The sequence below is a fragment of the Meleagris gallopavo genome, chromosome 16, assembly GCF_905368555.1.
Source record: "Meleagris gallopavo chromosome 16, MGAL_WU_HG_1.1, whole genome shotgun sequence".
Classification (NCBI taxonomy): Eukaryota; Metazoa; Chordata; class Aves; order Galliformes; family Phasianidae; genus Meleagris; species Meleagris gallopavo.
The window spans coordinates 925,932-944,032 of record NC_139419.1 but is presented as its reverse complement, the minus strand read 5'-3'; the positions used below and the strand labels follow the sequence as shown (position 1 = coordinate 944,032).

Genomic DNA, 18,101 nt, shown 5'->3' with positions numbered 1-18,101 from the left:
GTGTGTGATCTTCCTTTTTTTTTTTTAGCTGCTGCATGAGAAACACATTTGTTTAGTTACCTAAAGCAGTCCTATGCAAATACAAGCTGTATTTTGAGTTTTTTCATCTTTTTTCTCTGTACAATTTAACTTGGAATCTTTTCTGTTTAAAGAACAGACAGGAAAATCAAAATGCACCAAACTATTTTTATGTAAAAAAAAAGTTTTTCTATAACTTAATATACAGTAGTTGTGTTCTTCCCGTACTTAAACTGGAGAACCTTGTTTCATATGTTCATCTTGTCCAGTGGAAAGCAGTCTTAGTTTCTCTTTCAGTTTTTCTATTTCTTCTTCTTGCTCTCTCACCTTCTGCTGTAGATTAGAAATAACCTGGAGATGTGAGACAGCTGATTTATTTACAGGCAGTATTTGCAAGTCTGTAGTCAACTACAAGTAAGATTCTGCAGCACCACAGATCTTACAGGTGGCAAGGAAAGGGATAACTATAACAAAGACTGCAGAGCTGACAAAAAAACTCAATCTGTCTGTATATCAAGTGTCCAGTCTTAAATTACCTGCACTTATTGGCTATTTTTCTCCTTTAAAAGAGCCTGGAAACAGTGGCCTAAATATTGTAACAGGGAATAAAAATCTCAAATATGCAATTCTCTTTAAGTTTTAAAAATAGGCACAATACAGACAGGAAAATAAGGAGATTGTTTCAATGCAATTTAGCTTTTGTTTTTTTTATCCTGTGAAGGCTGTTGTTCTTGGCAGTACTTACATGTTCCGTAGTATGAAACAGCTCACTTTCACGAAGTTGAGCAGCAGTTGGTCTTTCTGTGGATACCTGACTGGTGAGAAGTTTTACATACTTGGCTTGAACAGGCCATTTCTTGTAGAAGTTATGAGGAATGTGGCCATTCCTTAAGTTTGTTATAACTTCTGCTCTTTCCATTTCCGTTCCAAATGGCTGGAAGAGTTCTAGCAGGATAACACCCAAGCTATACATGTCTGACTGAAAGAGGGGTGAAGAAAAAGTTCTAGGATAATTTCTACTTCAAAGGACCAATCAGATTTCATCTCACAAATATTACAGTGAGGCTTATGACGAAGTTTCATGATGGTAAGAAAAGTTTTGTTGCACTACTGAAGCGACTCAAATTCAAATCTATACAGATTCTTCAAGATGATCTCAGAAACACAATTTCTGTATTTAGCAGGCAAAGCTGAAGTCTATGTTTCAGCAAAAAACAGGAGTAACAATAGGAGGAAGATTAACCAACTATGGTACCACTGAGAAGCTTATGCTTTATTCCTATAATCTGTCCTAAGCATGCCTTACCGAAATAAAAATCATTTTACTGTCAGACTTCCTTTTCAGATGAATGGTGCTATTAAAATTAAGCATACAGTTTCTGAAAAATTACATTTCAGGTTATGCAGGTAGACATAAAGTGTTACCCTGGAGAATCTGAATATCAGTACTTAATCAGATAATAGCATTTAAATGCGTTCATAGAGGGGGGTAGAAAACAAAACCTACCTTGAAATCGTAGTCAGACCCCTGCAGCTGTTCTGGTGAAGCATATAGGCAAGTCCCCACACCTGAGGTATGTGTCAGTCCTTTAAAACATGAGTTTAGACTTATTAATGTTTTAAATATGATAGAAACTTAAAACACTGGAACCTACAAAGATTTCTGCTCTTACCATTTATCCTTCCTGTGTGAAACCACTGGTCTACATCATCCCAAAGGAGGTCTTTGCAGGCTAATCCAAAATCTCCTATTTTAACTTGATGATCTGATCCATGCAAAAAGATATTTCTGGGCTACAAAATAAGACAGTGTAAAGTATTAGAAGATATCTATATTAAGGATTATGAGTTGATGAAGTTGCATTCAGCTGTTTCAAAACCTACTGCATCCAGTCATTCAGGTGTGTAGGACAATGATTCTTTCATTAGTGAGATAGAAGAAAATAGAGTGTATCAAGTTATTCACTACCAATGTCATTTGGGCAGAAAGACTGTACGAAGGATCCAGAAAAGAAAAACAGGAGAAAAAAAAGTTTAGCTAAAAGATAACGTACTTTTTTTTCCTCAGCAGGAAATGGCAGTTTTTCAGAACAGTAATGTTAACAGGCAAGAGTGCACAGCAAATGAGACCAACTGAGTAGCAGAAATCAGTACTGAGATCACCGGGCAAGACCTCACTTAAAACAAGAGTCTTCTAAATGACAAGCACAGCTGCAAAGTGCTGTATTTTTCTTGGAAAGCTGGAATGGAAGCAGTTGCTGAGAGGCTGCTGAGTTGAGCACTGCCTGCAGTAACACTGAGCGAGTTATCCATTTATTTCAGCTGAACAAGCAGGGCTGAGACACTTTGCACGTGTCTAGTGCAAAGAAATACTTGCCACGTAAAAGAAAACAACATCCAATTACTGTTCTTTACTTACTCTGCAGCAGTTTCTGAACTTAGGTGCAGTGCAACGAGAACTGCAAACAATGTTGCTTCATACAGACTTTTTTTCTACTAAATGATCAGCACTAGCAACAAAGCAAACAGAACAGAAGCCTTTCCTCAGTTTTTAAAACTTTTGCTGCTTTTGCAATACTTTTAGAACGCAGCACTGAATAGCACTGTTACTTCACAGCTGTTCTAGAACCAGGCAGCCCAAAACATCACAAAGAAAGGCACTGCTCAAAGGGAAGAGTTCAAACCTTTCAGTTCTGATTACAGATTGCCATTACAAAAACTGTAACTTCCTTGTCTGTTCAGTAGCTGTGTTAGCAAGACAGCCAGCAGTCCTGCCACTGCCTGTGCTTGCCCTGTGTTCTTGTGAGGGCAGAGGACATACAGTTTGTGCTGTGAAGAGCTACATGAAGTAATAATGGAAAATGGCAGGAGTTAAAGCTTTGCCATCTGTTAGCAAAATAGCGAGTGCTTGGAAGGACCCCCAGCTCACAGACTTGTTCTCCCTCCAGGTAACCATTCCATGTATTATTTATATTTATTTACTTATGAAAAAAAATAAAGAAACATTAAATGATTGTAGTTCCTAATGAGATCAGACTCCTAAGACGTAGTAAAATTATAAAGAAGCCACTGGAACTGCAAGCATAAATAAGTGTTACTCTGGGGAGAAGCCCATGGGGACTCGCAGCACAAGCCTTCCATGTCTCATGTTTCTCTGAAAGATCAGATTGACATGAATTTCAGAAAGGTATCTGTCAAGACCTTCACTGATCTGAGCTGCAGCGAGGTAAGGTTTCTACAGAAAGTAACCTGTTTGAAGATGTGAAAGAAAGGATCAGGATAAATGGTCACAGTGAAGCTTTCACAGTGGAGGATATCAACCAGCAATTGTTTTATTTATCCGTGCCAGGAACTCACTGAACAAAGTATTTGTAAATGACGTAGGAGAAGGGTGAACAGTGAGATGAAGTTTGCTGGCAGAGAAATAAAGATGAGGTCAGAATGCTAAGAATCATAAAACCATATAAGGATCATAAAAGCCTTAACAGACAAAAGGAATTCAGTGCAAATAAAAGGAAAATCAATTTTATATGCACAACAACTATCTCTGAGCTGATTTACTGTTCAAGAATGGCAACAGCCCTAAAAATGGCACTTTGATGCTCATTACTGCCTCAGGAAGCAAAATGTACATTACCAACTTCTTTTTTTCCCTTTGGAGAGGGTAGGGGAGATGAAGAAGAAAACATTACGCGGTCCTGTACAAATTAGTGAACTGTCACCTCCAATACTGCCTCTCATCTCAAATACAATTATAGAAACACAGAACATCCCTGGTTGGAATAACACATAAGAGAAGTGGAATAATGTGCAGACAGTTGACAAGAATGTTGAAAATTTGGAGCATCTTTGATTCAAGGAATCACTAAATATAAAACATAAGACAAGCTGTTAAGTTTAAGACAGATCTATTAAATCAAGCATAGAATTGAAAGAGCGAGTAGGAAATATTACTCACTCTGTACTTTGTATAAACAGCAACCAAAAACAGAAGCAGTATCTGTTGACTCAGACTCATTATTGTTGACTATACTGCTGAAACTAAAAACTTATCATAGTAATTTTTAAAATATTTCCTAAGCTGAATAGAGAAAAAGAGACAAGAATCAGTCACAAGGTCATGGAGCCACGGGTGACAAATTTGTCCTAGAAGCTGCTTAATATTGCTGGTTTGCAACAAACCTGATAACAAAACTGACTCATAACAAACTGTAATCCACACATCCAGAAGCACTGCTAGATTGTATCATAGATCCAAGGGAACTTCTGCCTGCTCATGATTCTTCTGTGACTTTCACTGACCTGAAACCAAACTACACTGACACATTTCCATGCTATAAAACTGGGAAACACAGGAGGAAATCAAAGTGTAACACCATTTGTTGCATTCCTGCTGAGCACATGGGAGCTGTGATTAACAAAAATAAGTTAACAATCCAGCTGCTCTTAGGTCATTGCCGTCCATAGAGCCTGCTCTGTTTTGTGACCTGTTACTACGTTACACTCCACCAGTCCAGAAGTATTACTTTTCTCAATAAAAATAAACTAACTTGAAGCTACGTTTTATATTACAGAAATAACAAGAGGCTACACAGCACTTCATCTCTTACTAACTTTGCCCAGTGCCTACAGAGCTGGGATGTCCACTTGAGGCAAATTTCAGAGAAATCAGCCGGCTTCACAGAGTAACACAGAAGAGTGTCTCTATCTTGCACAACGTAAAACACCAGATAAATCCTGAAATGAGTCACTGCAACTGTGACCACCTCGTACACTCAAGTCAACAGTCTGATGATGGCTTTCCACCTCCATCCCTTCTTTTTGAATACTGTCTCAACATAAAGGATACAGCCAAATCTGGCTGGATGCCTCTTCACATAGCTGCAGGGTCACTGAACACAGAGGCAATAGCAACTTTAATTGCATCTGGAGCAAACACCAATTCTACTATCATGACTTGTGGCAGAACTGCCCTCCACATCGCAGTGTGCGCAGCATCATCCAAAGCAAGCAGAATTTTAGGTGTCAACATAGATTGCATCTCTTTACTCTTAAGTAACGGAGCCAGTGTAAATATTCAGGATCATGAAGGACGAACACCTGTGCACGAGGCCTGCTCAGGGGGTAGAAGGGAAATAGTTGATCTCCTGTTAGAGTATAAAGCAGACATGAACAGTCTAACAAGAGATGGGCAATCTCCAGTCTTTCTTTTTCTTCAAAAGAGATCACATTTGAAAGACAGAGCACTGCTGAACAAGCTGCTGGGATTCTCATATCCACTGAAGTTAAGAGATGGTCAAGGAAATCTACCCTCTGGCCTTCTCTTCTCAGAATTCCAAATGCTGAAGGACTTCCTTCTAACGTTATCGCAGAAATTACTGTCCCTGGAGGATATCTGTAAGATCACTGTTAGAAGAATATATGGAGAAAACAACAAGTACTGGCTCAAAACCAGGCTTCCAGCAGCTGTATGGAATTCATTATACAGCTATCAGAATGTAGGAGAATACGCCTGTGATGACACTGAACAGGAAAGCAAACTGAAATACTGTAAACCCTGAACAGCCTATAGAGAAATTAAAATTGATCCAGAATGAAGATTAATGTGTGTTCTGAAGTAGCTCCAAATTTTCATTTGCAGAGTTTTAATTACCAAGGTAATATTTACACTGACCTCCTCAAAGAGCTGCCATCTCAGGTGCAGAAAGCTTCTGAAGGAAGCAGAGCAGAATACACACTCACTTCACTGCTAGTGGATTATGCGAGGTTAAGTAGGAGGGAGGGGGAAAAAAAGCAAGGTGTAGTCAACCTAAAATTCACATTTAAGTGAGCCTGTAAGTTAAAACTGCTCTTGTGATTAAAGTTCCAAAAAAAAAAAAAAAAAAAAAAAAGAAAAACCACACACAAAAGACACTACAAAGGAACATACAAAAACATCTATTGCAATCCATTCAAAGTGTATTCTTCTAAGTCTGATCTTCATTACATTTAATAGGAATTAAAATAAACTTTTCATTCCTTCACTGAAGTCACCTACAGTCTCAGTCCCTTACATTAGATAGGAACTATTTTGAAAGACAGGAGTTAATTTGCAAATGAGGGAAAACATAATGAAAAAAGAAAATAACTATAATTTGAACATATAACAGAATCACAGAATGGCCAGGATTGGAAGGGACCTCAAGGACCATGAATCTCCAACCCCCTGCCACACGCAGGGCCACCAACTTCCCCATTTCATACCAGACCAGGCTGCTCAGGGCCCCATCCAACCTGGCCTTGAACACCTCCAGGGACGGGGCATCCACAGCCTCTCTGGGCAGCTGTTCCAGCACCTCACCACTCTCTCTGTGAAGAACTTCCCCCTGACATCCAACCTCAATCTGCCCTCCCTCAACTTCAAACCATTTCCCCTTGTCTTGCTATTATCAACCCTTTCTAAGAGTGACTCCCCTCCTGTCTGTAGGCTCCCTTTAGGTACTGAAGGCTGCAATGAGGTCACCCCTCAGCCTTCTTTTCTCCAGGCTGAACAAGCCCAGCTCCCTCAGCCTGTCTTTGTAGGGGAGGTGCTGCAGCCCCCTGATCATCTCTGTGGCTCTCCTCTGGGCCCTCTTCAACAGCTCCCTGTCATTCTTGTACTGGGGGCTCCAGACCTGAACACAGTACTCCAGATGGGGCCTCACAAAAGCAGAGTAGAGGGGGACAATCACCTCCCTGTCCCTGCTGGCCACCCCTCTTCCGATGGAGCCCAGGATCCCATTTGCCTTCCAAGTCACAAGGACACACTGCTGGCTAATATGCAGTTATTCATCTACCAAGACCCCAGGTCCCTCTCCACTGGGCTGCTCTCAAGGACCGCTCCTTCCAGTCTGTATGGATGCCTGGCATTCCTCCAGCCCAAGTGCAAAGCTCTGCACTTTGCCGTGTTGAATCTCATCGGGTTCACCCGGGCCCACCTTTCCAGCCTCTCGAGGTCCCTCTGAATGGCATCCCTTCCTTCTACCATGTCAACTCAGCTTGGTGTCGTCAGCAAACTATTATTCAAAAGATAAATATTTTCCAAAGTTCTAAATATTTTCATATTTAGAACTTACTTTTAAAGTCAAAGTAATCTAGAAATATACCTGTAGTAAAGAAAGTGTGGTACAGGTACAGCAGAGAGGATTCATTTTTCATTTACAGCAGAGCCAAATTTAAGAGCCCAGATCCCCTCAGAAGTTGTGAAGCTGTTTTTTTCCTCCCATCACATAAGCTACCCTTGTTTTCTTCAGCCTGAAGCGATAGCTTAACAAACTTACTTTAATGTCTCGATGCATCACTCCCATGCTGTGGATATAACACACTCCCTCTAATAACTCCTCAAAAATTTTCATTGTCCAGCTGACATCCACAAGATGGTATGGACCTTAAAGCAATTTAAAATATACATTATTTGGGTAAATTTTGATGAGTTAAGTTTATGTTACTATGTCTCATTGATACCAGTTTATTTATGACGTGGAAAAAAATTTTAATGGAACGAGCACAGTTTAAAAGATGGAATTTCCCCACAGTTCTCCTAAGAAGGTATTTTAAAACACTAGAAAGTCACTAAGCTCAGAATGCAGGTCAGTTTATGGAACATCACTGCATCTGCATGCAGATTTCCCCAAGTCCCACCACACAGTTGTACAATTATGAATTTAACAATCACAAACTCTGAAGTATGTGCACTCACTATCTTCCATTGGTCTCTGACTTGAATTCTGCCAATCTGCTTTGAATAATAAAAAAAAAATCTACTGCTTAAACAACTTTCTGAGAAAGAGCAGATTCTCTTATTTAAAAACTCTACTCCAAACAAGCATCACCCACACACAGCTGTGTCAGTAACAAGTATGGCTCTGGCATACATTCATTCTTTTTCAGAGCTATCTGAAATTCATGAACTTGAATCTCTTTTAACAACACCTATCATATGAAGGTTCAATACTAGCAGCTATTGGATGAAAGGAATAAAGAATCTTATTAAGAAGATCCATACTATAAGCTGCTGAATTAAAACAAAACATCCTGCAAATGGACTTTTAATTGGGAAAATGTCAGTATTTGCTTTATAGCATGGAAATTTTAAAAACAGCTATGAATCTTACCAGCAGCATCCTCTGTTCTCTCATTGCATCTTCTGTTACGGGCAGCAATCCAGTCCCACAGGGACAGTTCACACAGTTGCATCTGTATATAAAGCATCAAACGATACTCCACCTAACAGAAAAACATGGTACTGCTGATGTAATATGAACAGTATCACCTTACTTATTTTCTTTAAAGGCAATAGAAACTAAATTTATCTTAAGCCAAAATTCAGTTACCAAAATGACAACAAATACAGTACTGCTGCTATCTAGTTTGGGCTTTGTTTTTGTTCCTGCTGTTCTTCCTCAAATTTTAGCTTTGGTCTTATAACAATTGCTAACAGAATAGCCTGCTAGATTTATATATATATATTTAAAGATTCAAATGAGACTATAAAAGCAGTTAGACTTACTGATGGAGGTTCATTCTGATTTAATAGTGTAAGCAGATGTAAAACAGTTATAAAACAACAAAAGAATTCAACCTGTTGATATGGAACTTTTATTTATTTACACAAACATGTAAAGTCATTCTCAGACAATGCATGCGTTCATGTGAAAATCTGGACAACTCAGACAGACCCCTCTAAAATGTGAGATTTCTTTCACAAGGGAACTCCAACTGATAGCAAACGCTTGAAACGTTCCTGAACTGTCTGCATTGTACAAAATATTGCAGGGGTACAAATGCCAACAAAGTTTAAGAAGCATAAGCAGAGTGGTCATTCCTTCCCTCTCACATGTAATCTTACGCTGGACAGGATCCACATCACATACCCAGGCACCTTCACCAATATCTACATTAGCTGCTGTTGCTGAATATTGAAAATGTTCAAGTTTGTTGTTGTTGTTTTTTTTTCCCCCCCTCAGAATCACAGGAGTAGTACTTTTTACTCATGTAGGAACATCAAAAGGACCCCAAATGACTAACACAGAGACTTTCCTGTATCTGAGTTTTGCCACGTACACATTGCTCTTCTGCTCATTTTCCTTGTAATTACTCAAAGTAATAAGAGTCAATACTTTCGGTTCTAATAAGAGTCCTTTAAAGTTTATCATTATCAACAATTTCTGCAACATCCAAATTTTCCTTTGCAGCCTTCATGAAATCAGACAGCAGCTAGATGTACTCAAAGAGAACTGCACTTACCTCAAACCCTCCACAGAGAGCTACATCATTCCCAGAGTATTCTTCAGTGCAGGACTTACTTCCAGCACTAGCATCTAGATCCAGACTACAGGGATGGCCATATGATGAATCATTTTTAAAATCAGTTGATCTACAGTCAACACTACTGACAGAGTCTTCTTGTAGTTCTACAGGTGATTCACATCTGTTTGGTTTCATACGTATTTCCTTACTACTGCTGTTAGTGAAATCACTCCTTACATCCATATTCTGCACCAGTTCACTGTCCTGATTTCTAAGATATGTACCGTCACCAGACTTTTCTTCTTGTGAAGTAAGGTCAGCAAAAATAATTGAACTACCACTTTCCACACTCTGAGTGTGACAGTGATCACTGAAAAGAATAAAGAGAGGAAATCTAAATACAAAGAGTTTTATGCCATGTACTTGCAATACACCATTCTGAACACTTCATTTTTTATTGCAAACTGTATTCTAGAGTTAAGAGTTCAGCTACTTCCCCACATAAAACTTTAGGATCATGAACTGCCAAGTGCTGGCTCCAGCCTTTCTATGCTCTCCCTCAGTGTGGATTTCTGACAGCTGACCCAGATAGCTCACAGATAAACAGACACAGGTCACAGCATTCGCTGGGTAGAACTGTGATGATTCGTTCCTTTTCAGTTAAGAAGTTACACTGTAATATTTTTCACTGACTCCACCTCCTTACCAAAAAGGCTGATCAACACTTCTGAGAAACAGAAGGCCCCATTGCCCTAAAAAGACTCTGCAGTATTAATCAGTGTTGGCAAATACCATGAAGCTTTCGAAGTAAATTTGAACCCCCATACTACACTCAGGAACTCTGAAATTGTGAGATCCAAGGCAGGCAGGGGTATCCAGCAACATTCCTCAGCTCAGAGGAACAGAAACAACTAATAACTAATGCTTTTTCTTTGTCATAATTAGGAAGTAAAAAGCAACACATGCTGAATTCTGTACTCTTAATGCTATTTAAAGAAAAACAAAAGCATCTGAATTAAAGAAATGTTATCATTGAGGTGTATAATACTTACTTGTCACTCTCCTGTTCCAAGGGTAATGACTGCAACTTCAATATTGTCTTATCTATAGGATAAAAAAATACGTATGGAACGTCAGGAAACAAAACGTGCACATATGTACTACAAATTAATGTTTAAGCTACAGCATCTTTCTGAATTATCTGTAAATATCTTTCTCTTTGCTAATACAAAAGCCATTTCTCAGCTAAGAAACAGCCCTGAGTAATCTGTTCTTCCTTTTTCTTTAAATGAAATTAAACGTTACAAGAGATCTCTGGAAGTGTTATATTTGGTTCCTCTACACGTTCACCCAGCTTTGATCTTTAAGAACTCAGCCAGTTCAAAATCAGGCCTTAAGTATAAGATAACACACAGCTAAAGAAACAACTCCACGAGGCACCCCCTTTTCCATCACTTTGCTACTGTTTTGAAAATATCTGAAATAATTTTCAATAAAATTTGTGTACTCACATGAAAAACACATTTATTTTAGCACACATTCCAGAAGCAAATACAAAATAACCATCTTCTAAGCCACAGAAAACCATTAAGTACCACAGTACCCGCTGGTTACACTTTCAACATTAAATGCCTGTAAAGTATTCCTCACACTTAGAAGTTGTATCCTTCAAGATTCTCAATACCACAGACTTAAAAAGACTTGTCCGTTTTACTATACTATCAACTACGTATTTTCTTTTGTGCTTATAGCAGGCTGGAAATCAATTCACTGACATGAAAAGCAATAAGGTCAGACAGAGGATAAGCAAACCTCCCACTAAGTGAGGATCAAAAGATTCAGCTGCATTCCGGAAGAGAATGAGAAAGAAAAGTCACCAACAGATTAGGGTTTGAAAAGGACCAAAGGACAAAGTGTGGGAAGAGCTGAGAACAGAGAAACTGGGGGGGAAAAAAGGGGAAGGGGGAAGGGGGCAAAGAATGTGTAAAATGGACATAAAAGGAGAAATTCTCAACAGTTCCAGAGAATAACCAGTACAAAAAAAAAAAAAAAAAACAACAAAAACCAACAACAAACCAGATTGTCTGTAACTGCAGAACCCCATTTGTCAAATTTAAAAGTCTTGCAGAAAGCAAAATAACAGACAGGGTTTTTTGCCTTTTGATTGTTTTTTTTTCCCTTTTAAGTATTTGTAGGTTCTTTCAGGTTTTCAAAACTGTTTTCCAAGTAGAAAGAGGAGCATAGTGGGAGATTTACTCTAGCTCTGCCACAACCATGACATTTCAAAATATTCCTGGTTTGTGTGGGTTTTTTCCTCCTATTCATCGCTTGTTCTCCAGCAGCTGAAGTGGTTCACTCCTAAGCATTCATTCTTCTCCTTGTTAACTCACTACTTCTTGAGTTAAAACTTTTCACTGCATTTTACTTAACTTCAGCCAATTTTAAAATCCTTGCCAAATATTTCCAGAAGAAAAGCTAATACTTTCATACTTCCAAATTCATTACTGAGTAACAGATAAGCAAGAATTGCTCAATATGCTGTACTTTCCTTTTGGGCAAGCTGTTTGAACCTGTTCCATCCAAGCAGTGTGATACCCCACAATATTAGGATGCTGCAGTCCAGCCAGCACTTTAACTTCTCGTAGCACCTAAGAGGACAAAAAAAACCAACCCAGTATGACTGTTCTTTATTCTGAGTGCTTAGTAAACCCACAATATAACAAAAATAAGAATTCCTGAGGAAAAAAAACCCAAACAGATAATGTTATTATGAAAATGGAGGAAGTTTGGAAGCTTTAGAACAAATCACAATTTTTACATACGAAGATAACCAAAATCAAGCTAATATACCACAGTGAAAGGGCTTAAGTATCTCTTAGTTACTTTTTTCTATTAGGTACAGATAAGGTCAATCTTTGGAAATTCAGGCTAACAATGCAATATATATAAATATATAAATGCAAATGCTATTTTTAATTAATACTTCTTGAAGGTTTGAGAATTTAGTAATGCAGTTAGTGTTTAAATCGAAATCGGTTAGAGCAAACGGAATTAAAAGAGATGAGATGAAATAAATAATACCTTCATGCAATCTCTTCTTGTAGCCTTCTTAACATTGATTTTTTTAATAGCATAGAACTGACCATCTAACTTGTTTCTGACCTGAAAACAATTGCAATACAACAAAATTAGATGTTAAAGTATTTAAGTTAGCGAGTTATTAAACTTTTAGAAACAACTATCTTCTATCAATTAATTTCTGCACTCTATATGGATAACTTCTTGCTTTTATCAGAAAGTTAAACTAGGATGAGGCCCTAGCTATCCAGGATAAAGATTCAATACTTTTGCCTTATTTTCAGGGCTGCAAACATCTAATCCAAACTTCGTGAAATACACACCTCCACAGCTATCTCATCATCAGTAGAAAAAATGCCAATAGGCCCGGATAACCAATAAATCATGTTCTCAATACATCTGAGGGACCACAACTGCTGTCTCAATATGGCCTACCCCACTTTGGGAACCTGCAGTTGGCTGTGCACTACAAGTGTTGAGTACTATTTGACATCAGGATGGACAGTTTACGTTCAAATTAAAGCTGCCTTCTTTTCAAGCAACAACTGGAACACTGGCATGTGCAGACTAGGCAGAAAATTTAAACTTCAAAGAAAAACTAGCTATAAACTGTTAAACTATAAATGAAAATACCTTGTATACTTGGCCATATCCTCCTTTTCCTAATCTTGCAATCTCATCAAATTCATTCAAGTATCGTGAAGTCTGTGCTTCCAAGAGAACTTCTTTTTTCCTATTCAAAAATTAGGCTGCATTAAACTAAATTACAACTTTCAATGAAGGTATTATATATGGTACAGGCAATCCAGAAATACTGTTTATATTATGAAAAGAAGAAAAAAAAAACAATACTTTGGTACTGCCATACTGAATACTGAAAGGTAAGAATATAACACAGGCAGTTAGGGTGAGAGCACCCTATGTGCTACAAATCCACATCCCAAATTCATGCAAGTATTCAAATGATTTCTTTAACGTATGCCTGGTAACTCTTGTTTTCCTGTATGGCCACATTAATGATACTTGTTTACTGAAGGAGATTTCAGACCATTTTGAGAAACTATCAAGAAACCTCCACTTTTTTCTGTGTTTCAGAAATTAAACATGAGGCGTGGGACATGAATTAGATTCACACAGAACTAGGGAGGAAGTTGTTTAATATCTTTTCAATGCTTTGAGTACATACCCAATTGCACGAGAATCTCCATTATCAAGTTCCTATGAAACAATAAAATCCAACATAAAAACATGCCACTCAGAGCGATATACCATCCCATTACCACAAACAGCTTAATCAAATCAGAAACTAGAACTACGTTCTTAGAAGAAAACGAGTTCACAGATACGGACAGCCAGTCACTCTCGAGAGCGAACTGAAGTACTGCCCTACCAGTGAGCAGCTGACATCACTGCTGGAGAGACTCCTGCCCTTCACAGCAATCCCTGCTGGCAAACAGGGTAAAAGGAGGGCTCCAAAACATGCTCAAGACAACATTAACTGGCATAGTTCAAGCAGACAGATAAGTAAACTGCTCTGACTCAGCCTGAAGCCCAATACAAGGGTACAGTTAACCAGAGCAGCTAAAAGTCAGAATGCATGCCTGCCTACTGCTGACAAAAAAAGCTCTAGCAATATTTGGAACGCTGCATTTAAGAAGAAAAAAACATTTTTTTAATTACTATTTAATACAGAATGGAATATTTCTGGTTTCAAAAACATCGATTTGCACCTACAGGTCCCAGAACACACCATCTCAAATAGACAAGATAGAACTGGAATTCTATTTGTAGTTACTGAAAACAACTAATCCAGTATTAAAAGAACCCCAAAACAAAATATTCTTTAGATGCAATGATGTGTTAATCCCTTAACGCAGATGCAGCCAAACAAAATTAACAAAGCTTACCCCATTAAGTACTTGTCGGTTAGCTGCTTTCATTAGCTCAGTAATGGCTCTATTATGCTGCAGTCTTACAGTACTAAACTCATCACAGAAGGCAAAAGGGGAGAGCAAACCTGTTCTCGTGAAAGCCTGTCGAAGTACTGCACAAAGGAACAGAAAAAGGTCACACTAAATAAAGCTTGCCAGTAAGACCATGTAAGCAGTTCTTTTCTGAAATGAGTGAACTTTATTTGAAAGACACTGCATCTGAAAACCTGAACGTTCAGTCACTTCTATCACAATGCCTTTTCCCATAGGGATAAAAGCTAATTAAACCCAAACTAGAGCTGCTCTGGGGGAATCCCTTTGCATAATGCAGCTAATTGCCATGCATTTCATCGCATTTTCTGTTCTTTCTTATCTCAGCAGGTGAATCACACAAACGTTCACCTGTTCACTCCCTACCTTTGTACCACATTCTCTCAGAGAAAAGAGCAACTCAAAGTATGAGGACACGTCTATAGTAAAGAGGCACTACCACGCTATTCTAATTTCCACATCAGCTCACATTTGTTTAAGTACCTGCAGTAAAGAAATCACCCACACCAAAATGCTGCACACTGCACAGCAGGGTTAAGCAGTGCTGTGACAGAAAGAACTGATACTGGAGATGGGTGCAACCCTAAAGACAGTACAGGAAAAGTACTGCAAATACTTATGAGTTCCAAGATCTTCAACTTGCTTGCAAGATTTCTTTGGTACTGACACTTAAATCAGCCTGCTATCTCTCAGTGAACATAAAGCACGCTGAAGTGAACCTATAAGGAATCGGGAATTTTGCTATAGGAGCGTTAGGGACAGTTACATACAACAGAAAAGCGGGGGGAAAAATCCACCCAGGCCAAGATGACTTTAGTAGCCACAATCACAGAACAGATACGATTACTGCAGTACGAATTTATTTTACTCATTGGGCTTATGCCACTTGGAAACCGGCTTAAATTCTACCAATGCAGCACTATCATCTGCCATAGAAGCACACTGGGAATGGAACAGTGCACCATCAGCAAGGGGCAGAGGCTGCATCAAACCCAGGCCCCTGAGAGAACATGCTGGCTTAAGTAAAACCCCAGAATAATTCCAGGATACTTCGAGTCTTCTTATTGTCAGAGCCGGCAGTTATCAGAACACAGACAGACCTCGGTCTCTCCAGGACAGCAAAGTCTCCCTAATGGTGCTTGTGCCTCCTAAGTTCTGCCTAGACAGATTAGGGATAATTCAGTTCTTCTCTTTTCCTCATGTTCCCATGCCTCCCAACTAACTCCCACACTTTATTTATTTATAAATTTTGCATAACTGCTATTTTACTGTCTGTACAGATAATGGATGTATACCAGTATAAGTTGATCTCTACCGTTATAATGTTGGGAAGAAAAAAAAAAACACAGGTATTTTTAATGATTACTTACCATTAAGTAGGTAAGTATAAGGCTAATGGTGAAATACTTCTGTAAGTTGGCGTTCCTACAGTTTTTCCTCTTCCTTCCCAATTCCAGAAATGCTTTATAAATTATTTCAATTTTTGACATAATAGATAGATCTATCAGTATAGGGCAGCCTACACATCTATAGGAAAGCAACTTAGCCCTTTATAGAACAGAGAGATAAAGGATTTCAGAATACGTTTGCCTGTATCTTAGAGATGAAATGTGTTTTTTTTCCCCCCTGTATTTAACATACAATGAAATAGACAAGTATGGCATTCCTACCGGATAAAAATCCAATGCTCCTTCCTCCAGACCAATCACTTCTAAAAATAGTTTGTCTTTATAATTACGTGTACACATCATAGTACAGAGCATCTTACCTTTCTAAGGTAAATTCTGCTTTTATATAGTAAAGATCCAACTCCTCTGTCCAACATTTAAGTCTCATACAGCACAACCCTTGCAGATTACTTTCAGTTTTAACCTACATAGGTTTAATAGGTTAAAAATTCCAGTGTCTTAATATTTTACTCAAATGATCTTAAATCATGAATTAGGCCTATCAGCATAGGCTGACCTTACCCACACAGGGTGAGTACACTTCTTACAGAAAGTTCCCTTTTTGTTCAGTCCTAAGAAGAGCTATTTGTGCTTTTTTTTTTTTTTTTGGCAAGTTCTTTTTTTAAATATATAAAGATACAGCAAAACCTGGGGACAAACACCTACATCAGATTTCATGAATGAGAAACTGATAGTTGCCTGTTACTATAGGATGCCATAAATGGCTTCAAACAGAAGCAATATAACATGGCTATTTTTATTTTCTACAATCATGTATAGCAAGGAAAAAAACGAAAGATGGATTCTGAAATCATTATACACATGTTTAAATGAATAAAATACCCAAGATAAGCCACACACCAAAATGAACACATTTCAGGAGAAACACCTCACGTCTAAGAATGCAAGCTCTACAATTACGTCAAAGGACTCTGTTGGAAAATATGGGACTTCCAAAATCACTTACTTTGACTTCAAAGGACATAATTTTGGCAGACGCAGAGAAGCCGCAGCTATTTCTTGATAAATATCCCTAACAAGCCCCTCTTTTATCTGTGTTTTTATATCCGATTTAATATCACCACAGAGCACAATCTCCCTCAAGCAAATTACGTTGCTTTCGCTTCCCTTCTGTGACACAACTCTCGTGACTTAACTGAAAGAGAACCGCCTGTTCTTTGTACTGACAACTGCAGTGGTATTCATTTATTTACTTTTTTCAGAAAACAGAGGTCCTCGGTACCAATTAAACTGACTTGCAGTCTTCATCCTCCCTTGAGAACTACTCCTGCCACCCTACAGGATGAGGCCCGGAGCTTCTTACTGACAGAGCTCCGCAATGCCGTGCAGAACACGCAGGTACGCAATGCCGTAAGGAAGAAACGCTCTTACTAACTTCGGAACAAGCACCTCGAGTGCACGGGGTTGTGTGTGTACATGTGGCACAGGTGCTCCAGCAGCGACACCAGCAGCAGCTGGTTCTGGATGGTCGAAGTGAAATTCACAAACTTCTGCGACCCATTGGCCACTCGCAGTTCTGCCGGCACATCCGACTCTGACGAAGAGAAGTCACAGACCGAGTTAGCTCTCCTTACATTCCCGTTCGCACACTGAGCCGAAGCCCGCACCGCTCCCACAGCTCAGCACGTAGAAAGGCAACGCACTGGCTGCTGCTGAGCGAGAAGCTCGAGGCGCTCATCGGGGACCGAATCTCGATTAATGTTTTGAAATACCTCCACGCGAACCGAACCGCCGAGGCTCCCGCGGCCGCCTCCGGTCTCCATCGGCTCCGGGGCCGCCGCTCCCGCTCCGCCTCTCCCCCGGCTGCACGGCGGCGCTCCGACCTTCCGCACGCAGGAGCCCCCCCCCTTCCGCCCCGCGGCTCCCCCCGAGGACGCCCCGCGTACCGTCGAAGCGCGGCTCCGGGCTCTCCTCAGGGAATTGAATGGCGGGCGGCCGGCGGCGGGTCGCGGCCCTCGGGGTGACCTCCCGGCTCCGCCACATGCCCGGCGCTGTGCCCGCGGCCTGCCCCGCCGCCGGCACCTGCCCGCCTCTGCGCGGGGCGGGCCCAGGGCCTGGGCGGGCGCTTTACGGCCGCTCCTGGAGCAAAGAGCGGAAAAACGTTAATCGGGCGGGGGGATAAACGGGACGGAGCAAACAGAGCCGGCAAAGGGCCCGGCTCCGCGCGGACCGCCGCGTCCTCGGTCCGGGGGCCGCTAAGCGCCCTGAGAGCCGGCCGCACTACAGCAGCGCCAGCCCTCGGGCCCGGCTCCGAGCGGGGGTCGCCGAGCCCCCCCTAGCGGCTCCC

General features: G+C 40.1%; 2 protein-coding genes across 2 annotated transcripts; one reads left to right on the top strand and one right to left on the bottom strand.

Annotated features, from left to right (window-relative positions):
• Positions 1-172: 172 nt before the first annotated feature.
• Positions 173-17,837, bottom strand: EIF2AK1 (eukaryotic translation initiation factor 2 alpha kinase 1). Its single transcript, XM_085237849.1, has 15 exons — positions 17,701-17,837; positions 17,190-17,348; positions 14,271-14,407; positions 13,550-13,581; positions 12,997-13,096; positions 12,367-12,447; positions 11,836-11,933; positions 10,338-10,391; positions 9,283-9,655; positions 8,151-8,262; positions 7,317-7,423; positions 1,692-1,812; positions 1,526-1,605; positions 764-997; positions 173-369 (listed from the first exon to the last, which is right to left on the bottom strand). The coding sequence occupies exons 1-15, from the start codon at positions 17,795-17,797 to the stop codon at positions 247-249; spliced, it is 1,908 nt and encodes a 635-aa protein (XP_085093975.1). The 5' UTR covers positions 17,798-17,837; the 3' UTR covers positions 173-246.
• On the top strand, positions 1,913-5,915 carry ANKRD61 (ankyrin repeat domain 61). The gene has a single exon (XM_085237855.1). It carries the CDS (start codon positions 4,761-4,763, stop codon positions 5,577-5,579), a length of 819 nt encoding a protein of 272 aa, XP_085093981.1. The 5' UTR covers positions 1,913-4,760; the 3' UTR covers positions 5,580-5,915.
• Positions 17,838-18,101: the final 264 nt, after the last annotated feature.